General features: G+C 37.5%; 1 protein-coding gene across 2 annotated transcripts in view; it reads left to right on the top strand.

The window, feature by feature from the left end:
* rev1 (REV1 DNA directed polymerase) overlaps window positions 1-25,869 on the top strand; it is a 242,618-nt gene that overhangs the window by 143,139 nt on the left and 73,610 nt on the right. For both annotated transcript variants that reach the window (XM_039743936.1, XM_039743937.1), the window contains 2 exons: window positions 14,822-14,990; window positions 25,214-25,354. In XM_039743936.1, the coding sequence (XP_039599870.1) occupies window positions 14,822-14,990; window positions 25,214-25,354 (310 nt within the window). The remainder of the gene's footprint in view (window positions 1-14,821; window positions 14,991-25,213; window positions 25,355-25,869) is intronic.

Here is a 25,869-nt window from a genome sequence, read left to right as displayed (position 1 = left end):
CTCGTGCTCATGACACAAGCGTTTAACTTTTGTCGAAATTTGCCGCTGCATTTTTAGCTGTGTCGTTATTTTCTCTTTCTGTTTTATATTCAATATATATTGGCATGGCCACCCCTGCAGTCCTTGCTTTTCTTTCTCCAAGTAACCGATCCCCACACAATCAGCTCTGTAATAGACGTTAAGCCATCTGTAAGCTTAGAGCGCCGATTCTTCAAAACGTTTAAGGAACATTTAAATATCTTCGTAGTACATGTTTAATTATTCTATCCTTCACGCCAGTCCCAGTGAAGAATATAGATTACTTAAATGAAGTTAAAGTTTTATCTGTATAATATAATAAACATATTTTGCTGCATTTCATCTTAAAAATGATATTGTCATCATATGTAAATACGCGCTTTATAAAGTGGCGCAGGTTGTGTAATAATATAACTGTAGTACAAGTTTACAGTGAGGCAATTGTACTTCTAAGTACTAACAGTTCTACAAGGAGCACTTGATTGAGTGCGTTTAAAGTTCTTGGGATGAAACTGTTTCTGAACCCGAGGTCCATACAGGAAAAGCTTTGAAATGTTTTGCCGTGGCTGAGACAGCGTGTTCTTGAAGCTGTATACTGATAATTCTCTTTCCGATCAGCTGCTGCTGTGATTCACACTCAGATACAGTGATATAATTACTCCGAGTGGTGCAGTGAGAGTAATATGGAAAAAGATGATCCACTGTGGCAACTCCTAACGGGAGCAGCTGAAAGAAGAAGAAGGTGCAGTGCAAGTAACAACGCTAAAGCAGTTATGGTATTTGGAATACAATGGCTATTCCCTGGACCATTATATTGTTACAAGTTAATTACAATCAGATGCATTACACTAATAAACAATATGCAGTTAGTTTCAGTGTATTTATAAAGCCACGTCAGGAAAATAAAGAGTAACCACACAGGTACAGTAGCACTACTTTGACACTGGACCGAGCGGAGAACTTGCGTACGACAAGGTACCGTGGAAAAGTGCGTGGCTTTACGTCAAGTGTAAGTTTTATACATCGCGATTTGAACGTGGAAAAGTTCTTACGCAACATTTCTGTGCGTACACACCATTTATACATGAGGCCTCAGGACTCTTCCTAGAGCTGGCCGACCGTCTAAACTGAGCGATCGGGGGAGAAGGGCCTTAGTCAGGGAGGTGACCAACAACCCGATGGTCACTCTGTCAGAGCTCCAGAGGTTCTCTGTGGAGAGAGGAGAACCTTCCAGAAGGACAACCATCTCTGCAGCAATCCACCCATCAGGCCTGTATGGTAGAGTGGCCAGACGGAAGCCACTCCTTAGTAAAAGGCACATGGCAGCCCACCTGGAGCTTGCCAAAAGGCACCTGAAGGACTCTCAGACTATGCAAAGCAAACTTCTCTGGACTGATGAGACAAAGATTGAACTCTTTGGTGTGAATGCCAGGCGTCATGTTTGGAGGAAACCAGGCCAATACCATCCCTACAGTGAACCATGGTGGTGGCAGCATCATGCTATGGGGATGTTTTTCAGCGGCAGGAACTGGGAGACTAGTCAGGATAAAGGGAAAGATGACTGCAGCAATGTACAGAGACATCCTGGGTGAAAACCTGCTCCAGAGCGCTCTTGACCTCAGACTGGGGCGACGGTTCATCTTTCAGCAGGACAACGACCCTAAGCACACAGCCAAGATATCAAAGGAGTAGCTTCAGGACAACTCTGTGAATGTCCTTGAGTGGCCCAGCCAGAGCCCAGACTTGAATCCGATTATTTTTAATAAATTTGCAAAAACCTCAAGTAAACTTTTTTCATGTTGTAATTATGGGGAGTTGTGTGTAGAATTCTGAGGAAAAAAATGAATTTAATCCATTTTGGAATAAGGCTGTAACATAACAAAATGTGGAAAAAGTGATGCGCTGTGAATGCTTTCTGAATGCACTGTACATTGTCACAGACTGATACATCACAATAATGAAAACAAAAAGCAAGGACATAATGCATTAGTAATAAGTATACACACTCTGTGCTGTAAATTAAATAACATTATTTCATAAACAGTTTTTTTTAATAAAAGTTCAAAGCGTACACAGTACACATTAAACATTGATTGATCTTCACTGCTGCCTACATTAAGACAAGAGGGCCTGATACACATTATTTTGTTTAATCTTTTACCTAAATCAAAACTTATTCCAAACTCATAATAATTCCAACTTGATCAATACCAAACTAAAAGTTTTGTTTTGGAGCTTTTATATTATTGCTAATCCAATATGTGTGTAGTATTATTATTGCTAATTCAGTGTGTATTTCACCATCACTCTTTGAACCATAACTGTTGTGGCTGACACTGGGTGTTGTTGCCATCACCAGCATTTAATTCAGCTGTTGTGTGTAAAGTTTGTCCTGCTGCAAATTTCAAACCATTTAATAACAAAGGAAAAAAATGTAAATGTGTCCTGCCAATGCAGCAAACTTGTATTTGGAATTTGTACAGCAACAACTTCCATCATGCTCTGGAACTATAAACACCTTGAAGTCAAACAACTTGGAACCTCCAAGAGAGACAAAAAAAGTGCAGGCAAAAGGAACAGAACGTCAGATTTTGGGTACTGTATTTTCCAGTCGTTTGACGTAATTCCCAAGTTTGGATGTAAACGTTTCATGTTACATTTTTATGGTATAGAAATTACAATAAGCTGAATAAACATTTAACTGAATAAAAAGATTACGTACCTGAGAGCAGAAATGATTGTACTTGTCATTGATTAGTTGTCCTGTACAGCGTTTAGGTTTATTTGTTTAATCTTTTATACCATTCCATCTTAGTGTACACTTGTACAAATCCATTCTTGCTCATGATGAAACAATTGTTAATTGGCAGCTCACTTCTCATACAATCTTTTGGGGGTAAGAAAAGCAACCATATTACCTATTAAAAAAAACAAACAAAGAGGAAGAAGCTGGGAGACTGAATATATTTCACACAAACATTCTGCAGTTTAGTAATCAAACAGACCTGGAGCTGTGATGCCATGTTGCTAACTACAGTGTTACTACTGTGGCACTCTAAATAACTTGGATAATTAAAGTAACAGTTTGCTTGAATGGTACCATTTGGATAGATTTAGTTGGTTTCTCACAGTTAAAATAATAAGCAAAAATAATAGTTCAATTTTGAGTAATGGCCAGGTTTGGTACGCAATTCAATTAAAAGAGCTTCATTGGCATGACCATAAACAGTTTTGTGCTGAAGATATTCCTTTACTGGAGCGGCTACAAGAAAAATTTCGGAACTGCGTATCATTTACGTGAGGCGGCCACACAGATAACGCAGTCCATCTCGCACACTATCAACGTGGAGTTGAAAGCAAAGTTGGAGTCTGCTGAATTTTGGGGACTGATTTTTGATGGATCAGAAGACATCATTAAAACCGAGCAGGAGATTGTTTTCTTTGTGTCTGTGTCCAACATCGGGCAGTTTACCACAGAGTTCTTTGGCCTAAACGAACTGGGTGCTGACCGATCTGCGCAGGCTGTAACAGACAGACACGTTAAACTTTTCCAGGAAGCAGGATTGGACAACTGGAAGAGAAAGTTGATCGCCGTGTGCATAGACGGGGCTGCTGTTAACATCGGTGTATACAACAGCATTGTTCCGAAACTACGGCAAATGGCTTCAGTAGGAGACTCCCTTGTGCACATTCTGTGCACCACACACACACTAGAGAATTGCGGAAAATCAGCTGTTACATTCCGTACTGAGAGACCTTTAATCACTCCGTGGTCAAGCTTGATTTATCTTTTACAGTATATATATATATATATATATATATATATATATATATATATATATATATATATATATATATACACATTCATACATATATATATTGTAAAAGATAAATCAAGAGACAACATAAAGGTTTGGGGTTTCCGGCCCCGTATACTGAAGTATAATCCACAATCAGTTTTAAAACAGGTCAATGTACATGAAATAATATTCTCAAAGTGCAAGACAACCAAAGATGGCGTCGGCTGACATTTTATGGAGGAGGAGCCGGAAGTGGAGGAATGCTGGGAAGGAACCGTGGTGGAAGATGGGGTTGATGACATCATGAGTAGTGGATGAAGGAAGGGCGGAAGTAAAATACTGCGGGAAGCTGTAGGAAGGAGGCTTATGGCGGCGGTGCGTCTTTTTTCTGTAAGAAATAAAAGGAGAAAGGTTAGTACCCTGCCACTCCCTGCTGGCGTATGTCTTCCCGAGCGTATTAAGGTCCGTCCGTGGTCCCCTACTCACGCGTGCATGACAATATATATATATATATACACACAGACACACACATATATATATATATATATATATATATATATACATATATATACATATCTATATATATTTACACATATATACAGTAATCCCTCGCTATATCGCGCTTCGACTTTCGTGGCTTCACTCTATCGCGGATTTTATATGTAAGCATAACTAAATATATAACAAGGATTTTTCGCGGGTTCTGCGGACAATGGGTCTTTTTACTTCCTGTACATGCTTCCTCAGTTGGTTTGCCCAGTTGATTTCATACAAGGGACACTATTGGCGGATGGTTGAGAAGCTAACCAATCAGAGCACGCAGTTAAGTTCCTGTGTGCTGAATGCGGTGTTAACCAGAAAGTCTCATCTTGCTCATTCAGCATCAACATGTTTTGCTGTGTAAAGAGTTAACTTTTGTGCTCTTTTGTGTTTATCTTTGTGCATAGTCAAGCCCTTCATTAAGGCTCCAAAACGATCTGCTCCTGCTACTGCTTCAGGGTCTGTGCCCAAGCGCCAACAGAAGATGTTAATGATTGCCGAAAAGGTAAACGTTTTGGATTTGTTGAAGGAAGGGAAAAGCTACACCGCTGTAGGACGCCATTACAGCATCAATGAGGCTACGATTCTTTTTATTTAAAAAGTTGGAAAGGAATATAAGATCTACGGCCGCAGTGTCCTTTTAACCAGGGTGCAAAACGAGTTGTAAGTGGATGTAATAAGGCAGTGGTCTGGATGGAATCTGCTTTAGGGATTTGGATTGAAGAAGAATAACAGCGGTGCTACACAGTTGCCTGAAGTGGCTCCTTTAGAAGGGCCGTAACGCTGTCCTTTGTTGTGCAGTAAAATTAAACTCCTCGTTATCGGACATGTCATCGTGTCATTGTTGGTGAGTAACCATACACATTTACTATATACAATTTTTCTTACATTGTACGTATTTATTGCTGGTGGCCTGTCTATCGTAATGGCTGTAACATATGTGATATCGGAGACAGTCGATATCTTTAAAATAATATTTAGATTTTACTGTATATAAACAGTGTGTTTACATACCTAATTTCTAAGAGAATACAAAGGGATTATGCTGTATAACTGTGCAGGGAATATTTATAAACAGTGTGGGAGAGTTTATAAGAGCTTAAAATATATAAAAATAACCATGCAAACATATGGTTTCTACTTCGGGGATTTTCACCTATCACAGGGGGGTCTGGAACGCAACCCCCGCGATCGAGGAGGGATTACTTTATATACATATCTGCATATATATACACATATATATATATATATACATATACATATACACATATATATATATATATATACATATACACACATATATATATATATATATATATATATACACATATATATATATACTGTATATAGCAAAATCCCCGTACTTTGCAGCGACGAAGTACAGCTTTTTAATTTTTATTAAGAAGAAAACCTTTTTAAACTGAGGGAAAAAATACCAATAACTATTTGTTAAGGATCTGTTTGTATAGCACGTTGTCAGTTCAGCACTCCGGTTGTAATATGACCAAGCTGTGCACTGAGCTTACTCTTGAGAAAGCAACGTATAGTTGTCCAGGAGAAAAGCAATCTTGCCTCAAATCAATGGCAACCTTTTGTAGGGTCTGTCCCTGTGACTTATTAATTGTCATCGTGAAGCGGAGCCTTACTGGAAGCTGGAGGCATTTGAATTGAAATGGGAGATCAGAGGGTATAACAGTGATGCGAGGAATACATTCAGAGTGTGGCGCTGAGCTGTTTTTTTGTAAAGCTGCCTTTACACAACTTCTCCACTGTTTTATAAACGAACGCCATATAAGGCCGTCCTTTCTCCTTGCTTTGCGGTTCTGTACTGTTTTATTGTTCGTTTATTACGATTGTTATAGTTATTGTGTAGCTATTTGAGACTTACTTTACTGTTCAGGTACCCATTTCCTTTATTCAATCCGAGGATTCTCTGCTATTTTTTGTTTGTTTATTACGATTATAGTTATTTATTGATTCCCCTCTTTAGCTGACTGCCTGCTCATATAAGTCGCTCCTCTGCTTTTTTGTGAAGCAGCCTTTACACAGCTTCTCCGCTGTTTTATAAACGAACGCCGTATATGGCCATCCTTTTTCCTTGCTTCGCCAAGGAAGCAGCCTTTTTACTTAATCCACAGGTTCTCAGCTGTTTTATTGTTCGTTTATTACGATTGTTATAGTTCTCTTTGTATAGCACGTTGTAAGTTCAGCACTCCGGTTGTAATATGACCAAGCTGTGCACTGAGCTTACTCTTGAGAAAGCAACGTATAGTTGTCCAGGAGAAAAGCAATCTTGCCTCAAATCAATGGCAACCTTTTGTCGGGTCTGTCCCTGAGACTTATCACTTGTCATCACGAAGCAGAGCCTTACTGGAAATTGGAGGCATTTGAATTGAAATGGGAGATCAGAGGGTATAACGGGGATGCAAGGAATACATTCAGAGTGTGGAGAAACTCTAGAGACAGCATGTGTATTAACTTGTGGATTTTTCTGTGAGTATTTGGTGGCAGCGTGACGGTTGCTTCCGCAAGACCGCGTTGGCTGTGGAGCTCAGCTCGGAGCATATTCTTTTCCTACCTTGTCAATTGTGTAATGCGTTTTTTGAACAGGTTTGATTCATGGAAGTGATCAACAACAACAACAACAACATTTATTTATATAGCACATTTTCATACAAACAGTAGCTCAAAGTGCTTTACATATTAAAGAATAGAAAAATGAAAGACATAATTATAAAAAATAAATCAACATTAACATCGAATAAGAGTAAGGTTCAATGGCCAGGGGGGACAGAAAAAACAAAAAAACTCCAGACGGCTGGAGAAAAATAAAATCTGTAGGGATTCCAGACCATGATACCCCAGTCCCTCTGGGCATTCTACCTAACATAAATGAAACAGTCCTCTTTGGATTTAGGATTCTCACGGAAGGGCTTGATGATGATGATGGTCACGTAGACTTCTTCCTTTTAATCCGTCCATCATTGTTGGAGCATCATGAAGCTTTGAGTAGGTGGAGGTGGCGCAGGCCACCACCACAAAGAAACCGGAAAAAGAAACAGAAAAGAGAGTAGGGGTCAGTACCGATTTTAGAGCCACCATGAATAGTTGTTATGATGAATTGAACATACAGAGTATCAGGATTAAGTTAAATTACGATTAAAATGAAGTTATAAAAGGCCATGTTAAAGTAATGTGTTTTCAGCAGTGTTTTAAAGTGCTCTACTGTATCAGCCTGGCGAATTCCTATTGGCAGGCTATTCCAGATTTTAGGTGCATAACAGCAGAAGGCCGCCTCACCACTTCTTTTAAGTTTTGTTCTTGGAATTCTAAGGAGACACTCATTTGAGGATCTGAGGTTACGATTTGGAATATAAGGTGTCAGACATTCCGATATATAAGATGGGGCGAGATTATTTAAGGCTTTATAAACCATAAGCAGAATTTTAAAGTCAATTCTGAATGACACAGGTAACCAGTGTAGTGACATCAAAACTGGTGTGATGTGTTCTGATTTTCTTTTCCTAGTTAGGATTCTAGCAGCTGCATTCTGCACTAGTTGCAAACGATTTATATCTTTTTGGGTAGTCCTGAGAGGAGTGCATTACAGTAATCTAGTCGACTGAAAACAAACGCGTGAACTAATTTCTCAGCATCTTTTAGTGATATAAGAGGTCTAACTTTACTTATGTTTCTTAAGTGAAAAATGCTGTCCTAATGATCTGATTAATATGTGATTTAAAATTCAGATTACAGTCAACAATCACCCCTAAGCTTTTTACCTCCGTCTTGACTTTTAATCCTAATGTATCCAGTTTATTTCTAATAGCCTCATTGTATCCATTATTGCTGATCACTAAAATTTCAGTTTTCTCTTTATTTAACTTGAGAAAATTACTATTCATCCATTCTGAGATACTAGTCAGACATTGTGTTAGTGAATCAATAGAATCGGGTCATCAGGTGCTATTGATAAGTACAGCTGTGTGTCATCAGCATAGCTGTGGTAGCTCACGTTGTGCCCTGAGATAATCTGACCTAACGGAAGCATGTAGATTGAGAATAACAGCGGACCCAGGATAGAGCCTTGTGGAACACCATATTGGATATCATGTGTCTTCGAGTTGTAATTCCCACAACTAACAAAATATTTTCTCCCTGTCAGGTAGGATTCAAACCAATTTAAGACACTGCCAGAGAGGCCCACCCATTGACTAAGGCGATTTCTAAGAATGTTGTGATCAATGGTGTCAAATGCAGCACTCAGATCTAAGAGGATGAGAACAGATAAATGGCCTCTGTCTGCATTTACCCGCAAGTCATTTACTACTTTAACGAGTGCAGTTTCTGTGCTGTGATTTGTTCTAAAACCTGACTGAAATTTATCAAGAATAGCATGTTTATTTAGGTGGTCATTTAACTGCATAATGACTGCCTTCTCTAGAACTTTACTTAAGAAGGGCAGGTTAGAGATGGGTCTAAAATTTTCAAGAGCGAGGGTCAAGATTATGTTTCTTAAGTAGGGGTTTAACTACAGCAGTCTTAAGACAGTCTGGGAAGACCCCAGTATCTAGTGACGAATTTACTATGTCAAGAACATTATCAATTAGCACGCCTGATACTTCTTTGAAAAACCTTGTTGGTATCGGGTCAAGGACGAGGTGGAGGGTTTTAATTGAGATATTATTTTTGTAAATCAGGTAAATCTATCCTAGTGAAAGAGTTTAATTTGTTTATAACAGGATGTTGGGGTTTAGGGGATCCTTAGTGTTGGGGAGATATACTATGTTATTTCTAATATCATTAATTTTTGATTGAAAATACAGCGACAGCCTCACAGGTTTCACTGGAAGCACTTAGGAGGCATTCCTTTGAGCTACCTGGGTTTAGTAGGTGATCAATTGTTGAAAATAAGACTCTGGGATTACTAGCATTGTTATTTATAATCTTGAGAAATAGCAGCGTCTCTCAAGACGGACAGTGTTATTGTATTCTGTTATTTTGACTTTTAATATTTCGTGGTGGATAGTAAGTTTAGTCTTCCTCCATTGACGCTCAGCTCTACGGCATGTTCTCTTTAAATCAGACACTCTTTGGGTCTTCCATGGTATACCAATGCTAGAAGATTTTTTCACTGTCTTTTCAGGTGCAACTATGTCAACAGCAGCTCTCACTTTAGAATTAAATCTTTCCACCTTACTATTTACATTGTCCTCGCTATTATAGCTGGCACTATAAACGGACTGATTGCTTAAAATGTTTGTAAGTTTTAAAGCTGCTGCGAATCAAAGAAGCGTTTTTAACAATATGCTTCTCATGAGTGTTTTTATCATTATTTCTATATTAAAAGTAGAAGAAAATGGTCTGATAGACCAATATCAATGATCTGTTTTATATCAACTTTCAGTCCTTTAGTAATCACTAAGTCTAATGTATGACCTGCTTTATGTGTAGGCTGATTTATGAGTTGTCTCAAATCAAAAGAATCCAGGAGGTTCATAAATTCTTTTACTTTTAGATCACACTGATTATCTATATGAAAATTAAAGTCGCCAACTATTAGGAGTGTGTCATAGTTAGTAATTAAAATTGACATTAAGTCAGAGAATTCCTCAAAAACGCGCGTTATATTTAGGAGGTCTATACACGGATAGTACTAGAACTTGAGAATCTCCATGAATAACAACGGCGAGATACTCAAAGGACTTGAACTTACCAAAACTGACATCTTTACATTTTAATCGCTCAGTAAATGTTAGCCAATCCGCCCCTTTTCCCTGGCGGTTTGCATGAGTAAAACTGTAATCCGGAGGCAGATTCGATTAAAACTGACGCGCATCTGAATTCAGCCATGTTTCATTTAGTGCAATAAGATCTATTTTTTATCACTAATAAGATCGTTGATAAAAACGTTTTGTTAGTTAAAGCTCTGACATTTAATAGTGCCATATTTAATGTTTCGAGGTGAGAGATTGTTATTTGAATAGGAACTAAATTATTATTATTAGCGCTCTGTGTATATTTTTGTTTAATCTGTGATCTGTTTTATAGTTTTAATACATTGTTCCTCTAAAATAGTGATTTTAATTAGATTATTGGAGTTTATGCCGTATTTCCTAGGTTTTCTACGTGCATTGAGATTGCTTATTACAGTATTAATGGTGTGAACTTTAACGGAAGACTCTATTAAACATTCATCATGTCCTGGCACAGCAGTATTATTTCGAAGGGGTTAAGAGCAGAGATAGATAGTCAAGAAAACGAATTACCTTCGATATGTTTTCGGAGAGGACCCGGCGCGAAACTGTTCGGATGCAGGCCATCACGCTTGAAGAGACGCGCCTTTCCAAAAGAGATTCCAATTGTTGATGAAGCCGACATCCTTCTTCTTGCAGAAACCCTGTAGCCAGTTGTTTAACCCTAGCAGACGACTGTAGTACTCGTTGGATCGTCTGACGAGAGGTAGTGGACCCGAAACGAAGATCTTTGCCGATGGGGTCCTCTCCTTCGTGTCTCTAATCAAAGCTGCGAAGTCAGCCTTCAGGATTTCTGATTGTCGGTGCCTTATATCGTTTTTCGCCGGCATGCAAGACGATTGATCCAACTGCCCTCTCCTTGTGTTTCGTAGACTGCTGGCGACGTTTCATTACATCTCGGACACGAGCACCGGAAAACAAGAAACAAACGATTTTGCATTAGGGCATGCGACATTAAGGTTTCTAACGATGGAATCACCTACCACTAATACATCACCAGGTGCTGAAGGCGAAATGGGGACGCGGAGAGGGTCAAACAGGTTCTGAGATAAAATGCTCGCCTGTGCCGATGGAGGTGCTCTGGCCTTGAACCCCCGCCTGCATAGCTGAAATCCACCGAGGTCAGCAGCGCGCGCTCTACTAGACGCGGGGTGAGGTCGGCACAACGCGGGGTTGATGTTTCGCCGGTTCCAGATGGCAAGGACGGTTTATCCAACAGCCGGGCCTTCAGATTTCTCAGGTATTTCCGTCGGGACAGGAGTTTCTGAATCTTTTCATCAAGTGCTTGGAGTTCCTCAATTACGATTTCAACGCGAGTTACCCCACTGTCGGCCATTTTCTACTTCGTGCCCTAGGAGAAATGAGAGAGAGAGAGAGAGAGAGAGTCAGTTCACGTGAGCTGCTCTCTTGTGTGATGTTGTGATGTCCATGGCTTTATTTAATGTTAGCTAAGACCTGGCACTTAAAAGTTTCTCGCTACAGCAATTTTAACTCCGTTCGTCGTAGGCATGACAAACGGCAGCGGGAGCGTGTCTTTAAACTTAATATAAACTTATGGTTTACACCGTACTTTGTTTCCGCAGTAGCTGCACTTATGAATATACTTGTATGCTTTTTTTCTTCAGTGCTCTTTGGGGCTCTTCCTTGTTTTCTATGTACTACGTTCACAGTCAGTTCACGTGATTGCGTGGGAGGCGTGATGATGCGACACGCAACTCCGCCTCCCACGGCCATCGAGCTGCAGTCTATTACAGTATATGGATAAAAATACGTTCCAGTTATGACCATTATACGTAGAATTTCGAAATTAAACCTGCCAAACTTTTGTAAGTAAGCTGTAAGGAATGAGCCTGCCAAATTTCAGCTTTCTACCTACACGGGAAGTTGGAGAATTAGTGATGAGTGAGTCAGTGAGTGAGTGATCTCTGTATGTTTCAATTCTTTTTGAAATTTATTAATTCAAATGATTGATTTTATTATAGCACTCAGTCTTTTTAAGTAAGTGTCTATTATTTAGGCATATCTGGAGTTGCAGATCTATCAGATTACAAGCGCATCTCCTATGCACAGCTTTCTTCAGATCACCCCACAGATTTTCAATTGGATTAAGGTCTGGACTGTGGCCGGGTCCAGAATATTGAGCCTCCTTTGATAAAACCATTGCTTTGTTGATTTTGATGTATGTTAGGGGTCATTGCCATGCTGAAAGGTGAAGGTCCTTTTCATCTTCAGCTTCCCTGCAAGTGCTTTAAGGAAGGGCTTTTCAATTCCAAATTCAGCTGGGCCACATTTTCAAATCAAGAAATTTAGCTGGGCCAGACATTTTCAGTGACCAATAAGCAGCAGATAATTACAAATTTTAAGCCAACACAACTAAGAGTGATCTTCACCTAATCACCTTTCTTTCTCTACTAAATCACTTCTCACATTCCTGACTTAGAGCTGGTAGAAAACGGTGAATTTCCATGCATTAGGAAAAGTAAAAAAATACAGGCACAAGCCGTTAATGGTTTAACTCTTTCCTGACCTAAGGCTAGCTAGTACAATGTGTTCTTTTTTAATTTAAAAGAGATTACATTAATACATGTTTTAAATACTGTATAAGGTACATATATATTGCATTTGGATCAAGTTTGAGGTACAGTATTGTGAAGGTATATAGAGACCAAGAGTCCTGGCGCTACATGTTTTGTTTATTTGGTGAAAAAAAAAATGCTTAAAACTTGAAATTGACAATGCATCAAGTATAATAATAATAATTATTATTATAATAATAATTATTATTATTTACATTTATATTTTGCTTTACTTACTACTCAAGCAGAGAGGACCCAGGACACAAACCCATGATTTCCTTGCTGCGAGGCAGCAGTGCTAGCATTGCACCTCCTGCATAGGTGTATTGTACTGCATAACATTGTGCTTGATATTTAAAATTACAAACACAGAACTTCAGATATTGTGGAATATCAACCAAAGTTTATAACAAGCTCTATATTCTACAAAAAAGTAGTCCCTCAAAGAAATCATTGCTTAATTTGATAGAGTTTTAAAGAAAAGTCCAAATTTTTTGCATTTTTTTCATCAGTTTTCATGAAGTCTTCCTAATTCGTTCTTTGCTTTGAGTGTTAATGGCTGATTGTCATCCTTGTAACAGCCATTAATTCGCTGGATTGAAGCATTTGAGTGGAGGGCCAACTAACTGTATGAAGAGAAGTGAGGAGACAATGCTTGTCAGTAACAGGGCTGTCTTTAAAGTAATAATTACTGTAGATAATATGTGAAAAACCCACATTCTCACTCACTTCATAAAATTGGAATACAACTAAGACTCAGCACACAATTAATTATAAAATCATTTAACATGTGGTTGATGCCACAACCAGCTGTTGCAGCCAAGGTTGTGTAACATCACAAAAAAAATCACTATTATAGACTTCTACAACTTCTAGACACAATACAACTTCTAGACACAAAACAACAATGTGCTGCATTGTGGCTTGAATGTTGCTTGCCTATGCAAAGTGTTGCATTCAAGGTCTGTACTACTATAGAAATTTACGTAGGAATTTCTGAAGTCTTGCAAAATGTGTTTTTCTCGATTTTTTTCTGTAGTTGTGGTGGGGCCACAGGTTGGGCCAACTGGCAGTTACTTCTGGGCCACCATTTGAAATGGCTAGCTTTATGGTTTTGTGACAAACTGATACTTGGAGATAATCATGTTTCCATCTACCATGACTAAAGCCCCAGTTCTGAAGAAAAGCAGGCCCAAAGCATAATACTGCCTTCACCATGCTTCACTATGAGTATGGTGTTCTTCTGATGATGTGCTGTGTTATTTTTTTCACCAAACATTTCAACCTTGGTCTCGTCAGACCGTAATACATGTTTCCGCATGGTTGTGGGAGACTGTATACCTTTTTGCAAAGTCTAGCCAGGATGGGATGTTTTTCTTTGTGAGAAAAGCTTTGGTCTTGCTACTCTACCCTACAACCAAAGACATATGAATTGTCACATGCAGGGAATAACGAGTTCTTGCTAGGAAATCCTGCAGTTCCTTTCATGTTGCTGTATGCTTCTTGGTGGCTTCCCTCACCAGTTTTCTCCTTATCTTTTCATCAATCGTGTATGTTGCAACCAAGAGCATATCAGAATAATCCTACTGAAACAGCCAACATTTATCTGAGCTCAATCCGAGCCACTTTAATTGATGTCAGGTGTATACTAACTACTATTTGAGAAGAGAGTTCTTGTGATTGGTTGATTCTGTATGCAGCCACATCCTTGATTATGAAACGGTATGCATACCAATGCAGCCAGGTTTTTGTATGATTTATTTTTTGTTTTTTAAACTAATCACTTTTTGTTTTCGCCTTCTTTTTATACATTGTATATATTTTCATTTTGCAATAAAGGTTGAATAAGTTCTGACAGGATATTTCTTGGTTTTGTTTTTTATTGTGGCAAGGTTGTGTAGACTTTCTACTGTATGTATTAATCATTAGGTGGCTTTCAAACAAAAGGTGTCATTTTGTTTGACTTTTCACTACATTCATAATGGCTAACACTGTAAAAAAACCCTAGTACTACAAACAAATATTTACAACTGATCTAGTTGCAATACATGAAGTGTTTAAAAACTCGTTATGTAAAGGTTGCATTTCTTGTGTAATGATCAGTGTAATCATGTGTACTCTTGAATTTCAGACCCAACAGCGGATGAACTGCGAAAGTTAATGATGGTCCACGGAGGGCAATACCACATGTATTATTCAAGGTCCAAAACCACACATATTATTGCCTCAAATCTGCCTAATAGCAAAATCAAAGAACTCAAGGGAGAGAAGGTGGTTCGACCAGAGTGGATCACAGACAGGTAATAGGGTTGTTTTTTTTTTTTGTTTTTTTTTTCCTCCCTAAGTAACAGTATTTTTCTCAGTAAATTGTTAATATATTAGAAATCACCTAACATATTACATTTCCTTTTACCGTATGTGTAAATTGTATATGACTCTTAAATTTAATTAAAATTGGTGTTTTAAAATTATTAAAAAATGTAGCCTCTGAATGGAGGATTGACTGTGATTAATTATTTTAAATTTGCTCAAATAAAGTCCAAAATAATGGATTTTCAGTTAAAGAAAAACTGAAAGTGGTTTTAAACATAAAGAAAGGACAAAAACCATTGTCACACAAGTGAAATAACTTTATTTGATAGCATTGTCAAAGTGAAAAGGCAAAAGTCAATTACAGTTTATTGTCATTTTAATGACAGTACAGTATTTCTTGCTAACACTTATGTGCAGAAAATCTAAAATGTTTCAGGGAAAACAAGATTTCAGTACATCTTTCTTGTCAAATTTCAGGTCGTTCAGTAAATCAAATTTGCACAACTGATTAAGTCAAGTTTTATAACAAAACTATCTCTTGCAGGCCCAAGTAAAACAGGTTTTGTAATATTTTCTCAATTATCCTCATTTTACATGCTGTGATGTTACGCACATTCAGAACATATAAATACAATTAGTGTTCTGAAACTTGTATTTGCACCTTTTATAATATGAAACATGGAAGTAACAGAGTAGTTCTAGTCAAACAGCAAGCAAAGTAAAGAGTGTACTTTAGTGATATACATGAGTAAACAATACAACTTTTTTTGTATGGCACTGTTCACTGAGTGCAGTTGCAGAGTGCTGTCATCAATTCTGAGTTAAAATACAACTATAGATTATGCTAATTATTAAATACACAACTGGTACAGATATAACTACAGATTTGTTAAAACACACAGAGAACAAGGTAGAGACTGGTTAACCATCAGTGGAAGCCAACGATATCTGTCCATTAATTAATTGATGTGCTATGGCCAGTTGACCATGGAGGTGGTCAAAATTAAAAAAAAAAACGTTGCAGTACTGGAGACCTCAGCCAACTAGCTGCCTGCACCCTCCTGGTTTTCTGCAGTGGAGTCTGTGCTGGCCATTCAATCTGATGAGAGAATTTTTCCTTCCAATGATTCAAATGCTTCTTTATCCAAGATAACTTTTCCAAGCTGGCTGATGGTTAATTAGATAATATTCCTTAACTTGTTTTTAAAGTCTCAGAAATTACTATAGTAGGAGTTTTACTTCTATCTAAACTTCACAAAGGCTCTTATTACAGAGATAACTGTAGGTGCGAAAATACTGAATAATTTTCTTAATTTTTTTTAGTGTCATTTACTTTTTAGTTTTCTTTTTAAGGACTCATTTATTTGTAAATAACAAAGTAGTTAACATTCGTACTGTGTGTAAATAATAAAAGGAAGTATTTGATAAAAAGAAAATAGAATTTTAGCAATTGAGAGTTTATAAATCCACTCCAGCCTGCAAAACATTTTTTTTTAATTTTCTCAAAAACTTTTAAACATACGTTTGTAGTAAGAGGTATTCAATGTAGTATAAAGTGAGTGCAGGAAGAATATTTAGTTAACAGCACAAAATTGTTTCAAATTAAAAAGTGAGTTTCCTAAAGGTTCTTCAACCACTGCAGCTTTCCATGGGCTGAGTCTAACTCTTACCTTCTTTCATTTGTAAAATGGCTATACTAAAAATGTGCAAATTTCACAGCTAACAAATTAGTTTTTGTCATCTCTTCATATCTTGTTAAATGTGGTATTATTTTGAGTTGGCAAGTGAAATTGAAATATTTTGCTTTATGTTTGCTAATACTTCCTTTGAATGCTACACAATATTAAAGTTATATTACAAGTGGCTAAATACAGTGTCACAGTTCACAGTCCTCTCCACAGTTATTGGCACCCCAGTTGAAGATGAGTAAAATACAAAAAAATGTTATTAAAAAAAAATCACCTTACCTTAATCTCACACTGAAAAAAAGAAAAGAGATCTACCGTTTTAACTGAAGTAAATTTATTCTGAGAAAAAATATTCATCAAGAAATAGTTATATTTAACAAAACCACACATACCATGATTATTGGCACCTCTGTATTTAATACTTACTGTAGTACAACATTCCTTTGCTAATAAAACAGCTCTGAGCCTTCTCTTATAATATTTTATTAGGTTAGGAAATACAGAGCAGGGAATCTGAGATCATTCCCCTTTACAGAATCTCTCTAGATCCTCCAGGGTCCTAGGTTCTATCTTGTACACTGTCCTGTTCTGCTCACTTCACATGTTTTCAATGTAATTTAGGTCCAAAGACTTAGATGGACATTGCAGAAGTTTAATTTTGTTGTCTTTTAACCATTTTTGTATTGATTTGGATTTCCTGGATCATCATGGATGTGTGGATTGTCTTGTGCCTGCCTGTTGTGTGAGCAGTGAAGGAATATAAGTAGGGCTGTCTATACATTACTTATAACAAGCTGTTCACTGGATCAGTTCTCTTTCATTTCTCACTATCTGTTGCTGCTGCATATTAGACTGTGTTGTGGACTTTGTCGTTTGTGTTTATCGTGTTTGTTATTGTGTCAATATTGAGTTACTTTTGTAATCACTGATTAGGTAGCTGTGGAGGATTAGGTTTGCTTTAATGTTTAGTTAGATTTTCCCTTCTATTTTCTATTTAATATACTCATTTTGATTTATGCATTTATTATTCAAGCATTGTGGTTCTTTATCTCTGTGTGTGAGGGGTGTGAGTCAGGCCAAGGCTGGGTGCATTCCTGGGATCCTCACTGAAAAAATAAATAAATCAACATCCTTGCAGTTATGAGAATCTTAGCGGCATTGCACCTGTTACAACCTACTGGCATGGAGATGGTGTCCGAATATAATTTTGGAAATTTGGAGACCCCAAGATGTGACTTTTTTTCTACATTGCACCAACAGTAATTCTTGGGACTTTTTTTACCTCTCTTATCATCCTGCTGCAGTTGATCTGAACTTTATTTAATCATTGCCCTAACTGTAGATATAGACATTTTCTGGCAAGTAGCCTATTTCTTTATAGACCTTTCCTGACTTATGAAGGTCAGCACTCTTTTCTGTCATTTGAATTGTTTGTTCTTTAATGTTTCCCATGTTGGTGAATGAACAAAGGAATACAGCCTCTGTTCCACCTTATATTTATATCCCAGTAAAACAGGAAGTCATGGATTACTGCTTGGTAAGGTTTCTCCACATTTTGATCAACTTGAAAAGTCAGATATAAATGAAAAAAATGCTGCAGTTATACTTTGTTCATAAGAATTTCTAGGGCTGCCATAATTGTGGCACATCTGGTTTTGTTAAAAATAATTGCTTCTTGATGAGAGATTATTTTTTCCAAGAATAAATTTACTTCAATGAAAGATTGAATTTCTCTCATTTTATCAGTATGAGATTAAATAAATTCTCCAATTTTGTTTTTTTTTTTTGTTTTTTGCCAATTTTACTCATCTTTACCAAAGGTGCCAATAAAGGGTAAGAAGGATATCCTGTGAAAGTAAACTGATCAATTTCTCCTTATCTATTGCTTCCCTAGTGTTATTTATATAGCACTCTGTTGACATTTCAAACATGACACACTTCCATAATAATTGAACTTGGTCCTATAGTAGATGTTCAGGTTTCCAGCCACTGAGTCATCAGACATTTTTATCAAATTCAGTTTCTTGTTCAAAATGTCCCACTATTTGTCTGTTTTCATTAAATCTCACAAATGAAAGAAACATTCTAAAGTGCACTTCCAGAATGTTATTTACATTTAATAATCCTCCTATTGTACAAACATGATTATAATTCTTTCTGGGCAACTAAGTATTAAGCATTCCACCATTTAAGATGTGTGAAATATTTATAAAATCAATCTCTGACTTGCAGAATTCAACTTGCCCAAAACTTTGTACAGTAGTGAGATTTCCTTTTTAAACAATTAACCATTCTTTGATGCACTGATAAGAGAGATTCTCTTGACTGTACACAACTAAGCAGATTGTTGTTGTTGAAAAATTAGCAACAAGTACCCTGTATAATTACCGAATTGGGATTTTCAGTTTTACGACAGTATGCCATATTGCCTAGATTTTTTACGTGCATTGAGATTGGTTATTAGAGTATTAATGTTCTGCACTTTTACGGAAGATTTTATTAAGCAATTATCATGTTCTAGCACAGCAATAGCATTTCGGAAGGGGTTAAGAGTAGAGATAGATAGTCAAGATAAACAAATTACCTTAGATATGTTCTCGGAGAGGACCCGGGCGCTGAAACTGTTCGGATGCAGGCCATCTCGCTTGAAGAAATGCGGCCTTTCCCAGAAGAGGACCCAGTTGTTGATGAATCCGATGTCTTGATTCTTGCAGAAGCCATGTAGCCAGTTGTTTAATCCTAACAGACGACTGTAGTACTCATTTGATTGTCTGATGAAAGGTAGTGGACCCAAAATGAATGTCTTTGCCGATGGGGTCCTCTCCTTCATGTCTTTAATTAGTGCTGCGAAGACAGCCTTGAGAATTTTCGACTGTCAGTGCTTTATGTCATTCACGCCGACCTGCAATACAATCGCTCCAACTGCCCTATCCTTGTGCTTCTCGTAGATTGCCGGCGCAAGTCTCATCATATCTTGGACATGAGCACCGGGAAAACAAGAAACAAAAGATTTTCGATTAGGGCATGCGATATTGAGGTTTCTAACAATCGAGTCACCTACCACTATTACATCACCAGGGGTTGAAGGCAAACTGGGGACGCGGAGGGGGTCGAACCGGTTCTGAGTCGAGATGCTCGCCTGTGCCGATGGAGGTGTTATAGCCTTGAACCCCCGCCTGCATAGCTGAAATATGCCGAGGTCTTTATCGGTGTCGTCGTTGCTCCTACGAGGCGCAGGGGTGAAGTTTACTTGAGCGGCACAATGCAGGGTTGATGTTACGCCAATTTTAGATGGCGAGGATGGTTTATCCAGCAGCCGAGCCTTCAAATCCCTAAGGTATCTTCGTGTGGACAGGAGTTTCTGAATCTGTTTGTCGAGTGCCTGGAGTTGTTCTGCGACAACGGCAACGCGATTCATCTCACTGTCGGCCATTGTCTGCTTCCGCTTCATGCCCCAGGAAGAATGAGAGAGAGAGATTAGTTAGTCTACAGAATTCTTTACAGAGGGATAAAACTGATGAGTCACAGCATGAAGTTATGGGAAAGAGTAGTGGGAGCTAGGTTAAGAACAGAGGTAGTGATTAGTGAGCAGCAGTATGATTTTATGTCAGAAAAGAACACTACAAATGCAATGTTTGCTCTGAGGGTGTTGATGAAGAAGGCTAGAAGCACTTGCATTGTGTCTTTGTTAGACTTAAACAAAGTACATGACAGGGTGCCTAAAAAGGGGTTCTGGTACTGTATAATGAAGTCGGGAGTGACAGAGAAGTATGTAAGAGTGGTGCACTAGGAGTGACTGATGCATTCAAGGTAAAGGTGAGATTAAATCAGTGATCGGCTCTGAGCCCTTTTTTATTTGCAATGGTGATGGACAGGTTGGCAAACGAGATTAGACGCGTGTCCCCATGGACTATGATGTTTGCATATGACATTGTGATCTGCAATGAGAGTAGGGAGCAGGTCGAGGAAACCCTGGAGATAGATGGAGATATGGTCTAAAGAGAAGAGTAATGAATGTCAGTAGGAACAAGACAGAATATGTTTGTGAATGCGAGGGAGGTCAGAGGAATAGTGCGGATACAGGGATTAGAGTTGGCAAATGTGGGTCAGTTTTAATACTTGGGATCAACAGTACAGAGTAATGGGGAAAGTGGAAGAGAGTGCAAGCAGGGTGAAGAAGAGTGTCAGGAGTTATTTGTGACAGACAGTTAAAAGCAAGAGTGAAAAGGAAGGTCTACAATGTTATATGGGATGGTGACAGTGGCACTAACCAAAAAACAGAAGGCAGAGTTAAAGATGTTAAGATTTGCTTTGGATGTGACAAGGATGGACAGGATTAGGAACAAATACATTAGAAGGTCAAGTCAGGATAGGTTGGATAGTTGGAAGACAAAGCTAGAGAGGCGAGATTGCATTGGTTTGGGCATGTGCACAGGAGAGGTGCTGGATATATTGGGAGAAGGATGTTAAGGATGGAGCTGCCAGGTAAGAGGAAAAGAGGATGCCTAAAAGAAGGTTTATGGGTGTGGTGAGAGAAAGAAGAAGAATTTCCAAGCGAAAGTGCAGTTATATACAAAAAATAAAGTAGAAATGTCTTTGTTAAATAAAAACATACCTAAAGATACATTATGATGACAAACTAAAAATAAACTTAATTTCCAAGTCAGAAATAATAGAGAAATAAAAACTATATATATAGCACTATATGTATAAAAATCCAACACTGCAATAATTCTTTGTTATATAATGCAAATGGGAACTCTGAAACAAAAACAAAATATATTTATTCATCCATCCACCCATCATCTGTTTTGTGAACTTGATAGTTTAGAAGTAGTCTAATTTACGTAGGTTAATGAAGACTGGAGTACCTCTACAGCATCAAGTGCAAGACTAGAACCAATCTTGAACAGGTCACCAGCTCAAAGTAAAGCACAGTTTCACATACATTCACATTTGCTCAAAGTAGTACAATCTGGAGTCATGAGCCAGCCTATTACACACCTTAGGGATGTGAGTACCCAAGAAAAGAAAATATAAGCATTAGTTTCTTGGATACTTCACACAGGCAGTAACCAGGCCAGGGTTGTACCCCAATCTTTTAAATTTCTTCAGTCCATTCTGTAGGCCTTTCATACAGTTTGGTGTTACGGAGAACTAGTGCTTTTCCAGGCATCACTGGACACAAAAGTGAACCTATTGTCCTCAATTAACCTAATCTGTACATCTTTGGGTTGATAGTTAAACATAGGTTAAATATCATTGGTTTGTAAGATAACGGCTAATTAACCTCTTTTTACCCCTATTGCAAAATACTGACATCTGTTGAAATGGAGCAAGCTAACATTAAATATAAAACAAATTCAGGTTAGCTGAAACTGGTAGCATACTGGCATAAGAAAGATGATAATAAAGAAATTTCCCCATGAATATTTTATAGCCTTTGTCTGGTTTGGATGCATTTATTGTGTAGAGCTTTTCAACAATACTTCGTACATGGCTAAAATCAAATATTGAAAATTAAAGGAGAGGTTTAATAAACACGATCCATTGATGGTTAACTAACAGAAAGTAGATTTACCTATTGATATTTTACTTCCAAAGTTTTTGAAAGGGCTAATGACCTGCATAACTTTGCGCACTGCTTCTGAAGAAGCCTGTAAGTCATGTACTGGCAATTTATCTATACTAATAAAAGGCAAAGCCCTCACTGACTGACTCACTGACTCATCACTAATTCTCCAACTTCCCGTGTAGGTAGAAGGCTGAAATTTGGCGGGCTCATTTCTTACAGCTTACTTACAAAAGTTGGGCAGGTTTCATTTCGAAATTCTACATGTAACGGTCATAACGGTCGATAATGGTCGACAATGTCCGCCATATTGAACTTTCTCATTTATGGCCCCCATCTTCACGAAATTTGGTAGGTGGCTTCCCTGCGCTAACCAAAACCGATGTACGTACTTATTTCAGTGGTATGATGCCACTGTCGGCCGCCATATTGAAGTCTCCAATGTCACTAATTCTCCAACTTCCCGTGAAAGGTAGAAGGCTGAACTTTGGCAGGCTCATTCCTTGCAGCTTACTTACAACAGTTAAGCAGGTTTCATTTCGAAATTCTACGCGTAATGGTCATAACGGTCAACAATGTTGAACTTTCTTATTCATGGCCCCATCTTCACGAAATTTGGTAGGCATCTTCCCTGCGCTAACCGAAACCAATGTACGTACTTATTTCGGTGGTATGACGCCACTGTCAGCCACCATATTGAACTTTCCAACATCACTAATTCTCCAACTTCCCGTGTAGGTAGAAGGCTGAAATTTTTTACTTATTTCGGTAGTATGATGCCACTGTCGGCCGCCATATTAAAGTTTTCAGCGGTCTTTGTTACTTATGGGCCCATCTTCAAGAAATTTGCACGGCCATATCAGGCTCACTCTTGATATCCGGAGGAACATCGTGTCTTATGTATTGAATGACTGGGACAGGTTCAGGTTCAAGGTGTGGACTGATGACAGTACAAGAGATAATTATACTACACAGGAGCACTATAAGAGTAAAATGCTTAAGCCCTTCACCTATGCATCTGCATGTGAGTTGATGGCTGCCACTGAATTGTTCGGTTGTTGCTTTCAAGTGTACCGAAATGGCCAAATATTTTACACCTTTCAACAACCACCAATGCCTCTTAAACATCTTAGATTGACAGGTGACGATTTCAGTAGTGGACACTTTAATGTTTCTGAATGTTTAAACTGTCAAAAGCTGGATGTGAAGTTATTGATGAAACCGAATGTCACTTCAACACAAGTCCTGCAAATACTGTCGTAATTGGAACAAACCATGAAACTCAAACCGATTATGACAGCAGCAATCCAAGCTGTGAGATTTGAGACAAGATTGCTTTTCACATGGCCAACTGTACGTTGCATGCTCAAGAGTAAGCTCAGCGCACAGCTTAGTCATATTACAACCGGAGGGCCGAACTGACAATGTGGTTTACAAGGAGATCCATAACAAATAATTATTGGTATATTTTCCCTCAATTTAAAAAGGTTTAATTTTCTTCTTAATAAATATTTTAAAGCAGTACTTCGCCACTGCGAAGCGCGGGTATTTTGCTAGTATTTCATATTGCATATATGCCAATTTGGAATTTATTAATTACTAGATTCATAGCATCTTTAACTATCATATTTCATGACTAAAAAACTTCAGGATCTATCCAATGTTTCTTTTTTTATGTAATTGCTGTCTACCATACAGCCAGGAAGATCAACCTACCTGAATGACCGTTGATCTGAGTGACATACACAGAGTGATAGTATGCATAACAGTCTGTTTGACACACTGAATCATCCTATTCTGTAGAATGCCTGCGTTCTCAGACTGGCTGAGAAATACGCACCTCAGCATGTTTTGGGTGGTGTCAGGTACATCTCATGTAAAAAGTATTAAGAAACATCCTCAAATTATTACTATTAATCCATAGAAGGTATATCCCCACAATATATTAATTTTTATCATAGTATGACAGAAGTGGAGAAATTGGGCCCCTTTATTAGTTTTCTAGATATGGTAAAATCAAGATGACCTAAGAAGGCCCACCAGTACCTTGACATCTTCAAACATGTGTATGGCAGTCCGTTTTAACGTTTAATCTGTTTTACATGATATGAGCAGTTACAATGCTGATATCATTGCTTTTAAATTTGATATCAAGCTTTTGAAATTTGGTATCACGCTTTTGAAATTTTATATCATATTTGTCCCTACCCTGTAGGAGGCATTTAGGTAAGAAGTGATTTGTACTATGTACATATGACAATACATTTGAACATGAAAATCAAAATAAATACAAAAATCTTAAATGTTATAATGTGTTCTATATTTTTCTCTTTTAGTTTGTTGAATGCATTTTTTCTTTGTTTGGCAAATATGTTCCCAATTATTTATTTTATTTACAGATAATAAAACATTAATATTTTATGTTGTGCAAAATAATTTAATAAAACTGTGCATTTAAAATAAAATACAGTATTTTAAATTAGAAAATAGGCATACATAAATATACAAAATAATATATAAAAACTTTCTTTAAATAAGTAAATGCAAAATACAACAAGGATGTACTGTTGTTTCATTATTATTATATTTGGTGCTACACATAAATGTTAAAAGACCTGATCTCATATAAAACTTGCCATCAGTCTCCAAAATTGTGGGGAAATGGAGCTTACAGTACCCTAATAAACTTTGTTTAAATATTGTCAGGTATAATAATCATCAACACTTTTTCTTTTAACAAAGATGGATTTGTTTATTTATATAACAATTTGTATGTGCCTATAATTGAGTAATACTGTACTTCTGAGTTCCTACTTTTCTTATAATGAATTACTTTAAGTTAGTAATTTTCTTATGGCATCTTACAATAAGTTGTAGCTGGTGAACTTTAAAATCTTTAATATGCTGTAACTAATGCATGTACTTGAACGTGTGTGTGTTCTCTTTACAGTATAAAGGCTGGCAGGCTCCTTTCATATCTCCAGTACCAACTTTACTCAAGGCAGAAATGCCTCAATTTTAACAATGTATGCAAACTGGAGGAACCTACTCCAGGTCCAAGCAATATTCCCAAGGAATTGGAGACCAGGGTGTAAGTACAAGTTTACTTTTCAAATAATAACTTTTTAAGTAGGAACATGTTTGAAATTGTGTTTATATGTACCTTTGTTATTTGTGTGGACAAAATAAACTCAGAAAATGAGTAGAAGGATGCAGTGATGAAACATAGAATAATTTCTTAAAGGATTACAATGAAAACAAACTGAATTAAAAATCTTAAAAGTGAAAATCCAAATGAATTGTATTTGGTGAATTGTAAGAGAAGACAGGCCTGGAGTAAATTCATTCAAAGTGGTAAAAAAAAAAAAACTAGTGCAATTTAGTGCTGACTTGATTTATTCATTAAGTATGACATGTTTAATTTGGAAGATGAAAAAAAAAAAGCAGAATGAAAAATAGACACTGTGTCCATTGACTTAATCCTCCATACTTAGTATAATAGAAATTTGAAATAAAATGACCAGTTATCGGCAGAGGCATTTTTTAAAAAGCTGTGGCATTTACCATTCACTTCCTTGCATGCTTCAGTGCTGGCTCTTTCTTCCT

The sequence above is a fragment of the Polypterus senegalus genome, chromosome 2 (assembly GCF_016835505.1).
Source record: "Polypterus senegalus isolate Bchr_013 chromosome 2, ASM1683550v1, whole genome shotgun sequence".
NCBI lineage: Eukaryota > Metazoa > Chordata > Cladistia > Polypteriformes > Polypteridae > Polypterus > Polypterus senegalus.
Note: the sequence above shows the minus strand (reverse complement) of the source record. Positions and strands in the feature narration are given on the sequence as shown.